A 19,117-nucleotide genomic window follows, 5' to 3' on the forward strand; every position below is an offset into this window, starting at 1 on the left:
TATCACATTCAAACTGCAGAAAAAGTTGAAAACAACAACACCATGGCATTCTTAAATGCAAATCAGTTCATCTTTCAGAAACCTTTGAGCTTCCTTGGCCACGAGCCCTTATGGCCATACAGTCCTCTCGCTCAGGGACAACTGAGTTATTCCTCCTTTGAACTACAAACGGGAAGACCCAGGCTTCCAGAAATTTCACCGCCGATGCCAAACTGCCAAGAGCAACCAACCAATGTGTCTCTCTCTCTCTTCCTATCCCTTCCTCTTAAAAATTCAATAAAATATATATTTTAAAAAATACACTCTTCTTTAAAAAAAAAAACACACCACAATAATAAACAGCAACAAAAGCAAAAAAAAAAACAAATATGAAAATATTCACAGCACAATTTCTTGAGATGTTAGCAATGCGAGGTTTAATAGTAAACTTACTCATACTCTCAAATTTTCTCCTTTATTTGTCACCTGAGAGACACACGGGACTGATCATACAGGTATCAGCATGAAAGGGTTGTTGGTCGAGAACTGAAGTTCTGTTTGACAATCGAAACATTTTTTCTGTTAACCTGGTCAAGAATCAAATTGTTTGAGATGGGAGATGTTCCAAAACCGAGATTTGACTATTACTGAATAGTGCTCACCTTGACTATGGGAACTAGAACAGATTAACTAAAACTTCTGATTCATTTCATATAAGATTTGTATCCTTGTTGTGTGTAAACTGCACTGGAGCAATGAATACAATTTTTTATAATTGTATAGGAACAATTACACATCTTGTTCCTCTATAATTATATATCTTGAGTTAGGAACAAGACTCAGTCAGAAGATCTAATTTAAATTCCAGCTTTACCACTTAATTGTGTGAACTTAGATAAGTCACTTCACTTCCTCTAAGCCTCCAAATCCTAATCTACAAATATGAAACTAATAAGAGTTCTAGTTTATAAATAATCAGTACCTAGTCCAAGAATAATCAGTACCAGTAAAAGTGAATGCATTTAAAAGGCTGAGACAGGATCTGTTGGTTGCCATCCAACATCCCTTTGTCCTCTTCTCCCATAGAGCAGCGGTTCTCAACCTATGGGTCTCGACTGCCTTTGGCGGTCGAACGACCTTTCACAGGGGTCGCCTAAGACCATCCTGCATATCAGATATTTACATTACGATTCATAACGGTAGCAACATTACAGTTATGAAGTAGCAACGAAAATAATTTTATGGTTGGGTCACAACATGAGGAACTGTATTTAAAGGGCCAGAAGGTTGAGAACCACTGCCACAGAGCTAACTGCTTCAGGCTTAGTCTAAACTGATTAAAGTAATCTTATTAGAAATGGGAATGGAGACTGGCCCAATTCTGGACAAAGAAACATGGTAGGAAATCTGCAGGACACCAAGGAAGGCTTTTTCTTCTGGATGTGACTCCTGCACCTGTGCCACATGGGAAGCCATTCTGAGGCAAAGCTGAGACCTGCGGATGGCGGAGTGGAATGAAGCAAAAAGCCTGGGCCACGAAAACAATCCCCTTCAAAGGGCCACCTCTGGGCTTCCAAGAAGTCAGGTATTTTGAAATGGTTTTCAGTTAATTGAAGCCAAAAACATCTTCAGAAACAACATTTCATAGTAAGTAGTCGGAAAAAATATTTGAACGGAATTTTATCTTAAAAAATGAGACTACCCTGGCCGGTTTGGCTCAGTGGATAGAGCGTCGGCCTTCGGACTGAGAGGTCCCGGGTTCGATTCCGGTCGGGAGCATGTGCCTTGGATGCACCCCAGTGGGGGGTGTGCGGGAGGCAGCTGGTCCATGTTTCTCTCTCACGGATGTTTCTAACTCTCTATTCCTCTCTGTAAAAAAAATCAATAAAATATATTTAAAAAAATGAGACTAAATGCATATAAGCATAACCAATGGACATAAGACACTGGGGGGTAGGGGAGGACGGGGGAAGGTCAAGAGAGAAAAAAGGAGACATATGTAACACTGTTTGTAATACTTTAAGCAATAAAACAAAATTTAAAAAAATGAGACTAAAATTATAAAATTAATATATTTAACAAGATATAAGTGATAATGGCAGCTATATGGCAATTCTTAGAATAACTGAAAGTTTAAACTGATGCTTGGCTTGTCTGGCTCAGTGGCTAAGCACTGACCTATGAGCCAGGAGGTCATGTTCTGTTTTCTATCTCTCTCTCCCTCTCTGAAATCATTACAAATAATAATAATAAACAGCAACAAAAGCCAGTCAGGGCATAAGCCAGGGTTGCGGGCTCACTCCCCAGTGTGCGGCGGGCAGGAAGCAATTGATCAATGATTCTCATCATTGATGTTTCTCTCTCTCTCTCCCTCCCTCTCTGAAATCAATAAAAATATGTTTAAAAATAATAATAATGAAGTGTCAACTGTTACCCTGGCAGGTATGGCTGTGTTGGTTGAGCGTAGTCCCTTGCACTAGAGGGTTGAAGGGTTGCTGATTTGATTCCTGGCTGGGGCACATGCTCAGCCAGGTTTGATCCCCAGTCAGGGGTGTGAGGCAAATGATTGATGTTGCTCTCTCTCTCTTTCTCTCTCCTTTTCCTTTCCTCTCTCTCAAATCAATAAAAATATATTTTGAAAAACTAAGTATCAACTGTTTTTTTTTTTTTTTCATGGTATATTTTCCCCTTCTGTCTCACATTTGCAATATGTAAAGGTTGGTTTTACCAAAATATTCCTGGGCTTTATCATGTTTCCCAAAAACCTTACTTAATTTTTTGCTATGTAAATTCCTTGCTTTTCAAGTTCCTATAATATCATCTTCTTTGCTTAATTTCCCTTCTCCATTTGTTAACTGATATCAGGCTGAGGGTGATGTAAGGATTCACCAAGTCCTACAGCTCTTGGGTGATGTGTAATTTCAAGTTGGCAATCATTTTTATTTGCATTGTATCACCCTAATGCTTACCACAACTATTCATTGGCCAGAAATTGACTACCAAAGATGTTGATGGGACTGGTGAGGATAAGCAGGAAGGAATGAGTCAGCACTGACTCATTTTGTAAGTGGCCAGTGTATTAGCAAGATTTTTGTGTTATGATTTTTGCTTTCCTATGCAGCCTTGTGACTATGGACACATGGAAAATGAAAACTCAGCCAACAGGGCTCACAGTTCAAAGGCTGGGATAGAGTTGGACTCCAGCAGGGCTCACAGTTCATAAATAAAACAATGCCTGTTAAGGTCTTCGCAGAGTGTTTGGAATGAATCCCAAAAGAAGTTTAAAAAGGTAGCCATTGCTATTTCAGTCTCCCGCCTCCGCCGCAGCGAGAGGAGCTGCCTCCACATCTGCAATGGATGGTCATTCGGAACCACTCCAGCTTCCTGATCCAGACGAAGACGTATAAAACTGAACCCAATAATATGAAGGCCCTCAACTAACTCCCTGCGCTCTACCGGCCTGACTCGCTTAAGACAGGGGGTCATCATGAAGCAGAGATCGGGCCAGCGAAGGCCGGCCGCCTCTGACGTGCGGACCACCATTGCCAGGAATGTGGGGGCCGCCAGAACAGCATTCAGCACGGGATCCAGAACAAGCCCGCGGATCCGGCCTAGCGCCATCCTGCGCAGCCAGAACCCCCTGATGGTGAAGAGGAGGTGGGCTGCCCCACCAAGAGAGTCTGAGCTCCCCCTCCCCCCAGAACAATAAAGGAATCAGCCAACTTTCCTTAAACAGAGGGGGGGGGGGGTACTATTAAACTGAAGGGCAATGAAGACAGATATCAGAATATTTCATGGATTGTTTGAAGAATATCAATCCCCCAAAAGACAACAAAAAGCCCCACAACAGCCATGTATAAAAATATGGGATGGGATGGGAATCTGCGTATAAAACTATAGAATCTACCCAGTCACTGGGACTTTCGGTCATTTAGTGGTAACGCCCACAGTACATTTCTTTGGCTCTCTTAAATATCTACCACTTTCCATCACGTACTACAGTTACATCTTCGGCAAATGTTTACTTAGCCTCTGTTTCAGCCACTACATGTATTTTCCTATATATATATATATATATTTATATTTATATAAAATTGCAGAGAGGAAGGGAGAGGGAGAGAAGCATCAATGATGAGAGAATCATTGCTCGATCAGCTGCCTCCTAAAGGGGACCAAGCCCTGACCGGAATCGAACCTGGGACCCTTCAGTCCACAGGTCGACACTCTTCATTGAGCCAAACCAGCTAGAGCTTTTCTTCTTCTTTTTAATGTTTTTATTTATTTTTAGAGAGAGAGGGATAGAGAGATAGAAACATCAAAGAGAAACATTGATCGGATGTCTCCTGCATGTCCCCTACTGGGGATCGAGCCCTCAACCCGGGCATGTGTCCTGACTGAATCTGCACATGGCTGCCCGTGACCTATTGGTTCATGGGTCGACACTCAACCATTGAGCCACACCGGCTGGGCTACATGTATCTTCTTACTTAATTTTCACTATACACTCCTCATTTTACAGAGGAATACACCAAGCGGCAAAGGTTAAAAAAATCTTGCCCAGGGTGAAGCCTGTCTTTCGGACTCCAGAGCTCTCACTTTTTAAAAAATATATATATATTTTATTGATTTTTTACAGAGAGGAAGGGCGAAGGAGAAAGAGTTAGAAACATCGATTCAGCTGCCCTCTGCACACCTCTTACTGGGGATATGCCCGTAACCAAGGGACATGCCCTTGACTGGACTCGAACCTGGGACCCTTCAGTCCGCAGGCCGACACTCTATCCACTGAGCCAAACCAGTCAGGGCAGAGCTCTCACTTTTAATCATTTTGCCAGCTTTTCCTAAACTTCCAGGAATCACATACCACTTTTTACATCTGCCATGGCCACCCATATAACATTTGCATTATTATTTTCAAATGGTTTTCTTTAAATCAGCTCACTTTATTTAATAGGATCTTTATGTTTGGGTACTAACATTATAGTTACTATAAAATAATCTCACCTGTCCACTAGTAATATGCGTATTTGGTTGCGAGAAACGTTGCATTCTGCTAAATTATCTCCTAAACACATTTCCTCCACCCTCCTGGCAGTTCCACATGAGAAGTGTTCATTCCACACATCCATATACCATTCAACAAGCCCAACACAGCGTACAAGACTATTCTTTACAACATCCCAACAAACAGCCGACCTGTCTCTGCTGGAGGCCAGGGCTGCTCACTAATTCACTTCCTCGTAAACTAGCTCATTCCACTCAGCGGGTAGAGACCACCATGGGTAAATGGTATCCCAGCTCAACACCTGCGGGCAAACATTTTACCTCTTACTAGAAGTTTGTTGAATGAAATAATAAACAAGTGGGATTAAAAACCTGTTACAACCCATTGGTTAAGTAGGGCAGTTAAGAGCTCTGGCAATAAACAGGCTGGACCTGATCTTCAGTCCTAACACCTAGGTCCTAGGTGCTTTCTTATAGATACTAGTTTCTTGAAATCCTACCCCACTCCCTGCTCCAACATGCCCCCTTTTCTGCCAATTCCCATTTTTCTTGGCTGTAACCATACCAAACTCAGACTTCCCTGGTTCACACCAGGTGATTTTGAAGGTGGGGGTGATTTTTGTTATAGGTTCTCTTATTATTTTCCTCTTCCAAGTCTTTTTTATTTTTTTAATATATTTTATTGATCCTTCACAGAGAGGAAGGGAGAGAGATAGTCAGAAACATCAATGAGAGAGAAAGACTGATCAGCTGCCTCCTGCATGCCCCACACTGGGGATCGAGCTGGCAACTGGGGCACATGCCCTGACTGGGAATCGAACCGTGAACTCCTGGTTCATAGGGTGATGCTCAACCACTGAGCCATGCCAGCTGGACTATACATCTCTTTTATTTTTTATTTTATTTTTTTAATTAAAAATATATTTTAGTGATTTTTTACAGAGAGGAAGGCAAAGAAATAGAAACCTCAATGAGAGAGAAACACTGATCAGCTGCCTCCTGCACATCTCCCACTGGGGATGTGCCTGCAACCCAGGTACAGGCCCCTGCCCGGAATCGAACCTGGGACCTTTCAGTCCACAGGCTGACGCTCTATCCACTGAGCCAAACTGGTTTCGGCATGTACATCTCTTTTAAACATTTATCACATACTAGTAAGTTTACTAGAGTCCAACTCTATCCCATCTTAAGCTCCCCCTCAAATATGTTTTTAGTGATTTAGAGAGGAAGGGAGAAGGGGAGAGAAACATGAACAAGAAACATCAATTGGCTGCCTCCCTGCCTCCTGTATGCACCGAACTTGCAACCTGGAAATGTGACCGTCCAGGAATCAAATAGACAAGCCTTTCAGTGCACAGGACAACGCTCAACTAATGGAGCCACACAGCCCAGCGCTATCCCGCCTTACGCTCTTTGAGGGCAGGCTGGCTCCTTATTCATCTTTGTTATCTACTCAGCACAGCACTGGGCTTCAGAGCAGGGGAAACGACACAACATGCCTCCCTAGACGGGAACTTTGGCCAAACAGCTCAACACAGAGGCCTCAGATGTACTCTGATGTTCAATTTGTAAAAAGTGGAAAAATTCACCTAAAGCCTGGATTTGACTTGTCTTGCCCCAAATTCTGGCAATAATGGATCTTTATTTTCACACGGCAGCCATCAGCTAGAGTTGATTAGACAGGCCCTGCTCTCCATGTTAGCGCATTCACACTTCTGTTGTCCCTAGCACAAAGGCCTGGTGTTGGCTGTTAATTTCATCATCCTTTTTTCTTATAGTAAAATTAGAAGTAAACTTTCTTCCACTGCCTTGTTTCACCTGAGCCCTGAATGCATTTGAGTTTTCAACCCTCTAAGCCTGTTTTCTCATCTACTAAATGCGAGATAACATTTATCTATAATTCTCTGTACATGGGGGAAAGAATGTACAGACCAGAGAACGCTGCTTGCCATGCGACACTGAAAGTGTTTGCGAAACGGCTGTTCATCTCAGGAGCTCCAGAACTACTTCAAAACCGAATGAATGAATGAACCAACGAACGAGCAGAACTAACCGACAAACGACCACATTACTGCTTTGTAAAGAGGAGACTGGTGAAGGAAATGATCGCCAAGGCATTTTTATCCATTTGTGAAGGCCATATTTTGTGTCTGGGATACCGCAGGTGCTCAGGAAATGGGACAAATTGCAGTGATTATGAATTCCATAAAAGCTGTGAATGTAGGTGAGTGAGTGACGCTGAAGTGGGATGGTCAAAAACTAATGTTTGTGGAGGTTTTGCTCTCCTTTCACCCGGCATCCAGCAGGTGCTTAATGACTGCTTGTTGAATGCGCAGAGAAACAAGGGCCCAGTTGCACTCCCTCCTCCAGGTCGCCCTCCAGGTGGCAGTGGGCCTCCTCCCCACCCTCCTGCGCCGCCCCCACCCCGCCCTTACAGGATGTCCTCACGGATGGAGGTGCCGTGGTTGAGGTTGTGGCAGCGGACGGAGACGCGGTCCCTGAGAATGAAGGAGCAACTGTTCTCCTTTTTGTAGAGGCTGAAGCACTTCCTGAAATCCTCGTAGGTCTTGAAGCAGCTGCCCAGCTCCATGGCTGCCGCCTCAGCCCACGCCAGGGAATGGCCCTAAGATCAATACCAGGGGTCAGAGGTCACACTATGAGGGTCTACAGGTTGCCGTCGGACCAGAACGCCTTCGAGCTCGGCCCCAATTGGTGGCCAGCTATGAAGCTCGGGAGCCCCAGGCCCGAGGCGGTAAAAGAGGCTGGGGTCGCCCTTGCTATCTGACTGAGGGGAACTGACGCTAATCCCTCTTTATCACGCCCTGGGATCCGCCCCTCCAATCACACACGGAATTCTCAGACTGGCACTCATTTTCTCCAATAGCTAGAGAAAGATAGCCACGCACCCGCAGACTGACAGGAGCATTGTCCAATCATAATTTGCATTCCTTATTCTCAGGGTTTGCAGACTTCCGGTTACTGGAGCGAGCTGCGGGAATCTGCGAGTTCCGCGCTCGTCTCCGAACGTCGGGTTCAGCGCAGAGTCTCCGGCAAGTGATCGACATGTCGTCCCCGCAGGTCCCGGAGGATGGGCAGGGCGGTGGCGACCCCCCCGGGGACCTTCGCAGCGTCCTGGTCACCAGCGTGCTCAACCTCGAGCCGCTGGACGAAGATCTCTTCAGGTAGCCTGCCGCATCTGGCCCGCACCCCGCACTGGGACAGATGCTGCTGATCTCGACTGCACCACCCCGTAGCCTTCTGCTCGTAGTCTCCTGGAAGAAGATGGGCTCTGCGTGGGATGCAGGCTCTGTCGTTCATTGGGAGAGAAGTTGTTCCTGACAGCTGCCCGCGCTGCCTGGGCTTACTCCCTCTCCACGCCGGGTCTGCGCATCGCCACCCCTAGGAGGCCATGGCCCTCTGGGCAAATAAAGTGGTGACCTTAGATATCCTTCTCAGCAGCTTCCCATGTCTCTGGGAACCAGTCTAAAAAGGGGTGCGATTAGTCCAAGGGCTAATCAGATTTAAAACGTACCCTCAGCTCCTTGCATATTCACTATCCTTTCCCTCTTACAAAACCCATCCCCACCACCACTTGAGGTGTGGTAGCTCCGTACTCATCTTGAGGCCTGAGCCATTTTCCTTCCCCATACACCTTACATTCTTGACTGCAGCTGGGGATTTTACAGTTTGAGCCTCCAAGGCTCCGATTGGCTTCTTGAGAGCTATTTAGGGTGTTAACTTCTCTTCCCCTTAAGAAATTACAAATAACTTCCTGGAGGGCTATTTACAATGCACTATATAAAAATGCCTACCTGGTTTGGGCCTTGGAAAGCCAGAGACCCGAACCCTTCAGCCTCCATAAGGTTCATGCACTCGGCAAGCCCCTTTCACCTCTGGGCCCCTAGTTTTCTCATCTGCACACTGAAGGGACTACACTTGAAGACCGAGGGCCCTTTGAGCTCTAAACCTAGTTCTTGGGTTGTCAACGTTGAGGGGTGTAAGTGGCAGGCCTTGATACAGTCCACCCTAGCTCTTGGGGCTCATCGTAGTCCCAAGGCCGTCAGAGGCTTCTGCCTTACCCTGGTATGGGCAGTGAAGACATACTAGACTTGGGGTCAAAAGACCCAGCTACTGCTAAGGATTAGCAATGTTTACCTGGGTGACCTTGCTAAAGTCACCTTCCCTCTCTGATCCCTATTCTCTACTAAAATATGGGGGTTGGCTCCTTAAAGTCCACAGAAGAGTTAGGCAATCCCCAAGGCCTTGAAGATGTATGCTGTCATGTAGAATGATGTAAGAATATTTGGGGAAAGGGTCCAGGGCTTTTACCATATTCTCAAAAGGATCCCAAACTCCAATAGATATGCACAAGAAGCTCAATGATTGCCACAGGATTTTGGCCCAACCTTAAAGTCTTTCCTGCTTTCTCTTTCTCCCCATAGAGGAAGGCATTACTGGATACCCACAACCAAGCGGCTGTTTGGGGGTCAGATCGTGGGGCAGGCCCTGGTGGCTGCAGCCAAGTCTGTGAGTGACGACATTCAAGTGCATTCCCTGCACTGCTATTTCGTTCGGGCAGGTAAGCACCCCCCCTGCCCCCAACCCAGCCCTGGAGGCCCAGCAGCCACTTCTTCCTGGCCTTGGGGGGCTGACTTAAAAGAGAGAGAGGACTGGGAGGAGACAGTGGGGGAGGGAGCTAGTTGATCTCCACCCACGGGGAAGCCTGGAGAGGAACGAGGCCTGGGTGGAGCCAAGAAGAGCCTTAGGCCTCACAACTGCTTGTTATCTGGCCCCAAAAGACACAACACTGGCTTAACTACTCCCCGTGGGTCTTTTGTTCATTGTTTACAAACCTCTAGTAATACTATGCTGGAATCCTGAGCAGTGCGGTAACCTCTGCTAGGACTGTGGAGGTTGGCGCCTTGCCTTGGAGAAGGAAGAGCACCAGCCTGGGAATCCAGAGACAGTGGGTCTAGTTTCAGTACTAATTAGCCATCATGCCACCTTGAGCGAGGTTACACCCCTCCCTGAGGCTTGGTTTGCTCATCTCATCAGAAAAATGGATGAGGGCAGGACAAGTGTGTTTTCTCCAGATGATCTCAACAGCTGCTTGCAGCTTAAAGGAGCAAGAAAGTAATCTTTTAAAACCCAGGCTCTCCTTTGAGAAACAAAAATCTCACTTGCTATCCCTCCCTTTCCCTCACTCCTAAGGCAGATGTCCCCAATTTTAAGAGTCACACTGCCTTCTGCATAGTCCCATCAGCTGAGAAGAATGTATGGAACTTAACAATATGTGATTCATATTAAGAAAACAATAGTGAGGTTTTCCCCTTCCTTTTACAAATAGAAAATATAGTGTGTGTGTGTGTGTGTGTGTGTGTGTGTGTGTGTGTAATCTCTTACCTTTAAGCCAATTGGGACCAAAAGTGTCCTCTATTTCTTCAATTTGGTTGCAAGCATCAAAGTGCTAGCCTTTTGATATTGCAATCCTTCTGTGTCCCAGATATTATGCTAACCACTTTACAGTTATGATCTCATTCTTATAAAAATCCTGAGAGGTATGAACACCATGATGATCCTCATTTTATAGACGGGTAAACTGCTCAGAGAGGTTAAGTGTCTTTGGTAAGGTCACCCAGCTAATTAGCTAGGATTTGAATGCAGGGTATCTGGCAATGTCCCTTCTGTTCTGCGCTGTTGAGAAAGAAGAGTTCCACTTGTACTGGGAGCATCCTTATGACAGGGTCTGGTGTTCTCTCTGTATCTGCAGTACACGGACCTTAGCAGGCCTCAGTCAGTAGCTACCACGCAGAAAAGGAATGGAGAATGAGTAGCAGAGGTGCCTGTCCAGCCATGGTGATGATGACAGGGCCTGTGGGGCTCACTCAGCCTCACCATGTCCCTGTGTCCCCCACAGGGGACCCGAAGGTGCCAGTTTTGTACCAGGTAGAGCGGACGCGAACAGGGGCGAGCTTCTCAGTGCGCTCAGTGAAGGCCGTGCAGCATGGCAGGCCCATCTTCATCTGCCAGGCCTCCTTCCAGAAGACCCAGCCCAGCCCCCTACAGCACCAGTTCTCCATGCCCTCGGTGCCCCCACCGGAAGAGCTGCTTGACTACGAGACCCTCATTGACCAGTACTTAAGGTGAGAGACCGGGAGGCTCAGGACAGTTTTCAGACTGCAGTTGCTTCCTGTTCATGGGTCATGGAATCCTTCAGTGCGTCTTGACTATTTAAAAATATGGACTAGGAAAGATGATATTGGAATGTATTGTGTATAGTAAAGGTAAGAATCCCTTTGTGATAGGTTAGTTTCAGTTGTGTGTGGGTCAGGATGTAAAATGCGGGCTTATGATTCAGCCAATTCAGGTACAGTAGATTTACTGGTTGTTAAAATATTGGACTACTTCTTTTTTTTTTTTTTGAACTACTTTAACTACTTGGCAAATACTCACCTCTCTCGTCCCTGAGTGACTGCCCCTTCAAGGTCACATGATCCGGCAGCCTAGGAGGTAATGCCTGGCAGGGTGAGGGTTCCTGCTGCCTTTGCCTTAGTGTGTGTGAAATATTTTAAATGTCACCTGGTAAAATATATTTCTTACTTAGGGCACAGTTGATAAAGTCGGGGAAATGCCAGGGCAAGAGAAAGAGCTCTGGCCTCTGACAGGACAGACACATGGATTCTGGCCAGGGCTGTGTTCTGTTAGTGCCCATTTGCTCTGGGACTCTGCCCAACTCCCCAGCCTCTCAAAGCCCTGCTTCTTCATCTGAAAAATGTATGTTTCTGCCCTGCCTACCTCTTAGCTGTATGAGGGAGAGTGCCTCGGTCTTTGCTGGCAGGGGAGGCAGCAGGGTGTGATGGGGCAGATGTGAGTTTGAACCTGGGAAAGGTCTAGGTTCAAATCTAGACTGTCTCTGCTAGCTGTGTGAGTTTGGGGAAGTTGCTTTCCACTCTGAGCCTGTGCCCTCAATTATAAAATAAGGCACTTAAGTGTTCAGTAAATTGTAGTTATACAGTTGACTGAGAGGAATAAGCTTGGAGCCTGGTTTACGGTCGGAGCTTAAAAATGTTTGCTGTAATGTTCTTAAAGGTCCCTAAATCTAGAGCTATGTTGCCCAGTAAGAAAGCCATTAGCTACACAGGATTAAATTAATTAACATTAGGTAGAATTAATAGTTCTGTTCCTTGCTATTAACCACACTAACCACATTGCAAGCACTCAGTAGCCACATGTGGCTAGTGGCTACTGCCGTGGACAGTGCAAATACAGAACATTCCATCATCCCTGAAGGTTCTATGGACAGTGTTTGAGAGGATAGGGCTGAAAATGGAAATCCTGGTGTGCACTAGGGTGGCTGTTACTGGGTGAAGGGGCTTCCTTGGAAATGGCTCTTTTCCCCATGGACACAGTGTTCCCAATTGCTTAGGGTTAGATAACTCAGTCCCAGTTGGGCAGCCTGGTTGCCAAGTGTTTGGAATAGTGAAGTGGTTAAGAGTATGACCCAAGTCAGGCTGCCTGGGCCCAAAGCCTGCCTTTACTTCCTCAGCAAGCTACTTGGACTCTGTGCTTATTTCATGTCATCGGGAGGGGGGGGGTGTGTGTGTGTGACCATTGCAGCTGTCTCACATGGTTGTTGTGAGGAATGGGTTAATGTGGGTGAAATGCTTAGAACGGTGCATATTGGGCTGCGCCTCATGACTACATGCATTATCTTGTCTTCTCCACGATGTTTATCAGGTAGGTTACTGTCATTATCCACATTTTGCAGACGGGAAAATAGGCTCAGAGAGATGACTAACGTGCAGAAGGCCCCTAGCTCATAAGAGGCAAAGAATGGCTTCAAATAGTTGACGCTCCTGCCTGCCAGAGGAGAGGGAGACTTTCAGGCTAAGTCTGGACTCCTGGAGAAAGGAGGGGAGTCGGAATAAACAGTTCCGAAGATACGCTTCCCCTCTCTTTGGGTCCCTCAACCCTTTACTTTCAGGGACCCTAACCTCCAAGAGAAGTACCGAGTGGGCCTGAACCGGATTGCTGCCCAGGATGTGCCCATTGAGATCAAGCTAGTAAACCCATCCAGCCTGAGCCAGCTGCAGAACATGGAGCCCAAACAGATGTTCTGGGTGCGAGCCAAGGGCTATATTGGTAAGAGGACCTCCTGGACTGGAAGAGAACACTCTCCAGGGGTTTAGGCCTGCATATTATTTGCTCCGTGTGGTCCTGGGCATGTTACTTTGCCTCTCTGGGCCTATTTCCTCATCCCCATGATGGGGAATTTGGCTCATCTTCTCACCGGGGCCCTACTAGGCCTTTGCATGGGGAGAATGGGAGGTGACTGTAATCCTAATGTAGGCCCTTTCTGGGGAAGGCAGGCACACTGTTAATCTTAAGGTGCCTGTGTGGGAGATTTGGGGAGTGAGGGCTCCATCCCTGCCTCCCTCTCCCCCATCACATACACCTTGGGCCAGGTGCCCTCGTGCAGTGAACAGTCTGCATAGCTGTGCACGGCAGCCCCTGTCTCCCCCACCTCCCTGCAGGTCCTGAGCTGTAGAGGCCAGGAGCCCAGGGCTGATGGGACCGGGACCTATTGCAGGGGAGGGCGACATCAAGATGCACTGCTGCGTGGCTGCCTATATCTCGGACTATGCCTTCCTGAGCACAGCACTGCTGCCCCACCAGTGTCAGCATAAGGTGCACTTCATGGTCTCTTTGGACCACTCCATGTGGTTCCACGCCCCCTTCCGAGCTGACCACTGGATGCTCTATGAGTGTGAGAGCCCCTGGGCTGGTGAGTGTGGGGCCACAGGGGACAAGGGCACTGGCCTTGGGGTGGCAGGGAGCCTGCTTTCTTGGGTCATGCTGTTCCCCACCCACATTCTATGGGGCACTGCACAAGTCACTTTCTCTCCTGCCCCCCCTAGGCTTTGGCATCCTTATCTTCAAAATAACAGGGTGAGGCTGGTGGACGGGACACATAATCAGCTCTTAATTTCTGTAACTGCTGGGAATATGGTCTACTTTATCTCAGAGATCCCAGTTCTAGTCCCAGAATCACTTCAGAATCTCTGTCTGATCTTGGACAAGTCCTATCTCCTCCCCGAGCCTCAGTTTCCCCATTTATTTATTTTTTAAAAAATATATTTTATTGATTTTTTACAGAGAGGAATAGAGAGTCAGAAACATCGATGAGAGAGAAACATCAATCAGCTGCCTCCTGCACACTCCCTACTGGGGATGTGCCCGCAACCAAGGTACATGCCCTTGACCAAAATCGAACCTGGGACCCTTGAGTCTGCAGGTCGACGCTCTATCCACTGAGCCAAACCGGTCAGGGCAGTTTCCTCATTTAAATAAACAGAGTTGTATTAGAGGAGTAGCCAAACCTGGTGGCCACTTCAGGGAGCTTTTTAAAAATTGATTTTCAGATTCTAAGATTCTGACTCTGCAGGTCTTAGAAGTGGTCCAGGAAACTATATTTTTAAGAAGCTCCCTAAGTGATTCTGCCGATTACCCTGGTGGGCTCAGGGCACTGTACGGTTTCTGAAGGAACCTCTGCTGGGACACTCCTCATCAGAGACATAGAGAATCCCAGGCTCGTTCATCAATGTCTGCTGCCAGGGCCCTGGATTCCTTTCCAAAGAAGTACTTTTCAAATGAAAACTGTTTTGTAAAACAGAGACAAAACTTAAGGGGCTCTTTATACTCAGGGAAGGAGGACTCTTAAGTACCAATAGCATCAAAAATAAACAAAACAAGCAAACTAACCAACAAACAAAAAGTACCAATAGCATCACAGTACAGGATCAACAACCTTGAAGTTAGGATACTTGGTTTTGGCCTGATTCTTATGGCCAAGTTCCTGCGCCTCTCTGAATTTTAAGCTCATCATCTAGGAAAGGGGACAAACCCTTCTTCACTTGGCTGTTGTGAGGACTAAGTGAGCTGTACTACATGGAAGGGACCGGCACCAACTCAGGCCCGAGGCTGACAAGGGAGAGGAAATCTGCAGGTGCGAGGAAGGGGTGGCCAGAGGTCCTCTCCCTTGAGCTCCTTTGTCCCCTCGGGGTTGGGGTACTTTTCATATAATACCAGCCTGGAGGGACAGGTTTGATTTATTATAAAGAGAACTGATGGGTTTCCTAACACAAGTGGCCAGAGGCCGGTAGATCTGCTTAGCCACGCTACTGATGGAGACTGTTCTCAGAACTCCCACTCTGTGGTTGTGAGGAAGCCCGAGGACATATAAAGTGCTTTTAAACTGTTCTGTGGGGGTTCCCATGGCTACCCCATGACTGAACACGTTAGGCTCATAAAGGGGCACAGTACGCAGTGTGCCCTTGTCTGGGGCAGCCCAACCTGGACTGCACCCTTCTTAAGAAGCCTGCTTGGCTGTGCTAAAGGAGAGAGAAGGCTGTTCTTACCCTTCTCACCCACAGGTGGCTCCCGGGGGCTGGTCCGTGGGCAGCTGTGGCGTCGGGACGGGGTGCTGGCTGTATCCTGTGCCCAGGAGGGCGTGATCCGAGTGAAGCCCCCGGTCACAGAGAGCAAGCTGTAGCCAGAGGTACCAGCTTGGCCTGGGCTTCAAGGATCTCCCTTCTCCCCCAACTCCTGAGGCGAGGCAGGAATTACAGTTGAGGGCTGGGCTTTGTCCCTCACCCAATAAAGAGGCTGCTACCACTGGACCTGCTGGCCTTTCTTCCCTGGGCCAGAACTGCAGCCCTCCCGCCAGCCATCAACTCCAAGACTCCCGAGTCCTGGCCCTTACTCGTCTCCTTCACTGACTTGGAGGCCCAAGGAAAAGGGAACACTGACCCTGGCCTGGGGCACAGCCCCCAGCCGTGCATTTGCTGAAGAGAGTGCATCAGACTTCCTCCCTGCACCATCCCAGGTCCCAGACATCCCCAGCCAAAGCTTTTCCTGGGCCCAGCCCAACAGAAGAGCCACATTTCCTCAGTCTGCTACAAATTCTTTGTGTTACTCCTAGGGGTTCCCAACACCCCCTACAGCCTCCCAGCTGCTGTTCAGGTCCTCATCCCTCATCGGTCCCCCACCGCTGCATCCTGGGGCAGTGCCTCTCCCCAGGGTAACCTTAAGTCTAGGCAAGATTAGTCCAGTACCTCCTTGATGAGCAATTCTTTGAGACTGGGGGGTGGCGTGGGGGTCAGGCCTGCCTCCTGCAGGACCTGGAGCCGCGCCTCTGACTGGCGTTTATCCAGGCCCAGGCGCCAGGAGAGCCGGACATGGGCCTCCAGAAAGGGTGCTAACAAAGGATGGGGACTCTTGTCCTCCAGCAGCTGAAGGGCCCTCTCACAGCATGCCCGGGCCTCCCCAGGGTCCTCCATCTCCTGGTGGCACACAGCCAGCCCAGCCAGGGTCAGCAGAGGGCGATCTGGGCTGGAGAGGGTGCCCAGCTGGGCCTGAAGCTGCCAGGCATTGGCCCAGAACGCCAGAGCCTCACGGTAGAGGCCAGTGCAGGTGAGACTCTGTGCCCTCCGCAGCTCCGGCAGCACGAAGAAGTCCTGTAGGTCTGGGGCATGGCGCAGCTCGGGGACTGCCTGCAGGTGGCTCAAAAACTGCTCAAAGGCCCGGCTGCGGCGGGCAATGGTCTCTGCAGTGAAATTCCGGCGCAGGCGCTTACGGGGAAAGGAGATGGCAGCCATGGGGCCCCGGAACTGCCGCTGCAGGTTTCGGTGCAACCTCTCAAAGTCTGAGTAACGGCGAGAGATGTGGGCTGGCTGGTGATCTGGTGGCCCTGGCCCCATCACGGCGAGGGTGTAGAGCTGCAGGGAGGGTGGGGGTCAGGGTAGGTGCAAATTGTCCAGGGGCCCCTTCCTTCCCCATACCCACACTTCCAGCTCTGTTGCCCCCCCACCCCCTTCCCTTTTCCCCTAAGACTGGGCCCAGGAAGGTGGGAGCTGCTGGGGCAGCAGCTAGGGAGCCCAGTCCATCTTACCTGAGTCTCGTCTGAAATGACCCAGGCCCAAGGCAGCACGGGGAGAGAAAGACAAAGATGAACTTCAGTGCCTGGAGCTGCTGCCCTTTTGCCCCTTCCAGAAAGTACTCCCTTCCCATTAGGGCAGTTAGCTCTTCTGAGAGCCCCTCCAGAAAACCAGGGGTTCATGGAAACCCAGGCCAATCAGCCTCTGAGCCAACGTTTAGGAGCTTTGTTCTACTCTTGACACAGAGCTCCCACATCCCTAGCCAGGTTATTCCAACCCAGACCTGGAAGACAGGTCTTCAGACACCCCAGGAATGACCACGTGAAAAGTACACTGGGCTCAGACTCACATTCTAACCCAGGCCAGCTACTCCTCACTGTGAGTGACATCAGCAAAGGCAGGCCCCCTCCCGTCAGTTCCTTCCCTGGTGAATGACGTGTTGGCCCAGGTCAGTGTTTACTCAGGTGTGGGATGTGTACACATGTTAGTCCTGAGGTTTTTTGGAGGAATGTGCTGGAGTAAATAACGCTGAATCACAGGCAGGAGGTGATTCCCCCTAGGCCTCTTTGACTCTTTCTGACTGCAAATTGAGCACTTTCACATGTCTCAGCTCCATTTTCAGAAAAGAACCAGGAAATGGATCTTGGGTTAGGGCCTTCCGGCAACAGCATCCAGGCAGGGCTTAACAACTTTTTCACTGCTTTTATTTTTACGGGTATCTTCTCTTTATGGCAAGTGAAGCTTTCCACATACAGTATGCTATAAAGTTGTCTTTTAAACTTACTTAAGAAAAAGATTTCTTTAAATAAAAATGTTAAACAGAGACTGGTACAAGCAGCATTCAGATGGGACAAGAATTGTGAAGGTGGTACTGGAATCGAGGTTTGGGGAAGAACACTGAAGATCACCATGAGACTTCCCCCAGGTCTGAGAACCCAAACATGGATTAATCTATAAGAATGCTAAGCCAACAGGTTTAAAAGGGGATTAGGGAACCTCCTTTAGTATGTTAAAGGCATACTAACAACAAACCCAGATGTTTTTCTCGAATTTGTTCTGTGAAACTACCAGTATTATAGCCACCTCTGGTCAATTAGGTTTGCCTGTTCTATCCTTTTCTCAGAGATTCACAGTATACTTTAATATTAAGGATTAAAAAGTCAAACAGTAAAGAAATTTTATTTTACTCTTCAACTCTGCATTCCCAAAACATAATGACTGCAAAATCTTTCTTTTAAGGAATAGTTATTAACATTCCAGGAAACTTGTTTTCTTTTTTGTTAATCGTTACCCGAGGATATTTTTCCATTGATTTTTAGAGATAGTGGGAGGGTGGGGGAGAGATGGAGAGAGAGAAACCAGGTCCAGGGATGTGGAGCCTGCAACCGAGGTACGTGCCCTTGACCAGAATGGAACCTGGGACCCTTCAGCCTGTTCTATCCACTGAGCCAACGGCTAGGGAAGGAAACCCATTTTCTGTAGAACACTCTTCAGTAAGAACTGGTCTATAAATCCCTTATGTTCCTTTGGCTTTGATTTTTATTTTTTGGCACCAAATCATTTTATATCCATTATCCCATCTGTGTTGTGCATGGACCTACAAACCAGGAGGTCACAGTTTGATTCCTGGTTGGGGCACATGCCCAAGTTTCGGGCTCAATCCCTGGTTGAGAACGTGTAGGAGGCAGCTGATCAGTGATTCTCATCATTGATGTTTCTGTCTCTCCCTCTCCCTTGCTCTCTGAAATAAATACAAATATATTTTAAAAAATAAAACATAAAAAGACATCCCCTAAGCCACACAGCTGGGAAATGGCCCAGCTGGGATTTAAAACCAGGCTGACCTAACTCCAAAGCCTGTGCTCTAACCCCCCGAAGAGAAGTTCAATCAGAATTTAGGGTCCCCTCTGCACAAAGGAGGTGATTTGTTTCCCCAGACACTGGCCAGGGCATACTTGGCCATCCTGCTCCCAGAGTCACCCCCATACTGCCTTGTTTCGCAGCTGCTCCTTGATAATTGATTCTTGGGGTCCCCTTCTATGCATGATGCCTGGCCAGGACTTTTGCCACTTAAGACTTGATTATCAATCCCTGCTCAAATCGAGGCAGTCACCCCGTGGGTGTGGCCCTTGTTTACTAGTAGCAGCAGGGAGGGGTGGAGAGGTCCAGATGTGGGACAGGGCTCCAGGCCCCTTCCT

At 47.9% G+C, this 19,117-nt stretch overlaps 3 protein-coding genes across 3 annotated transcripts in view; 1 reads left to right on the forward strand and 2 right to left on the reverse strand.

Annotated features, from left to right (window-relative positions):
• ZSWIM3 (zinc finger, SWIM-type containing 3) overlaps positions 1 to 7,808 on the reverse strand; it is a 17,421-nt gene extending 9,613 nt beyond the window's left edge. Inside the window, exon 1 of the mRNA XM_015570381.1 lies at positions 7,419 to 7,808. Coding sequence (XP_015425867.1) covers positions 7,419 to 7,573 — 155 coding nt within the window. The 5' untranslated portion in view covers positions 7,574 to 7,808. The remainder of the gene's footprint in view (positions 1 to 7,418) is intronic.
• Positions 7,809 to 7,952: 144 nt separating this feature from the next.
• On the forward strand, positions 7,953 to 15,662 carry ACOT8 (acyl-CoA thioesterase 8). Its single transcript, XM_006773547.2, has 6 exons — positions 7,953 to 8,165; positions 9,426 to 9,562; positions 10,901 to 11,126; positions 12,968 to 13,125; positions 13,574 to 13,768; positions 15,417 to 15,662. Exons 1-6 carry the CDS (start codon positions 8,047 to 8,049, stop codon positions 15,533 to 15,535), a joined length of 954 nt encoding a protein of 317 aa, XP_006773610.1. The 5' UTR covers positions 7,953 to 8,046; the 3' UTR covers positions 15,536 to 15,662.
• SNX21 (sorting nexin family member 21) overlaps positions 14,652 to 19,117 on the reverse strand; it is a gene marked incomplete at its 5' end in the record, with an annotated part of 6,043 nt that continues 1,577 nt past the window's right edge. The window contains one exon of the mRNA XM_015570334.1: positions 14,652 to 16,760. Within this exon, the coding sequence (XP_015425820.1) occupies positions 16,086 to 16,760 (675 nt within the window). The remainder of the gene's footprint in view (positions 16,761 to 19,117) is intronic.

The sequence above is a fragment of the Myotis davidii genome, unplaced genomic scaffold (genome assembly GCF_000327345.1).
Source record: "Myotis davidii unplaced genomic scaffold, ASM32734v1 scaffold827, whole genome shotgun sequence".
NCBI lineage: Eukaryota > Metazoa > Chordata > Mammalia > Chiroptera > Vespertilionidae > Myotis > Myotis davidii.

Coding starts and splice junctions, on each gene's coding strand:
- ACOT8 (XM_006773547.2), top strand. CDS start 8,047: ATGTCGTCCCCGCAGGTCCCGGAGGATGGGCAGGGCGGTGGCGACCCC. Junction 13,126..13,573: donor GCGAGCCAAGGGCTATATTG/GTAAGAGGACCT, acceptor GACCTATTGCAG/GGGAGGGCGACATCAAGATG. Junction 13,769..15,416: donor GTGTGAGAGCCCCTGGGCTG/GTGAGTGTGGGG, acceptor TCTCACCCACAG/GTGGCTCCCGGGGGCTGGTC.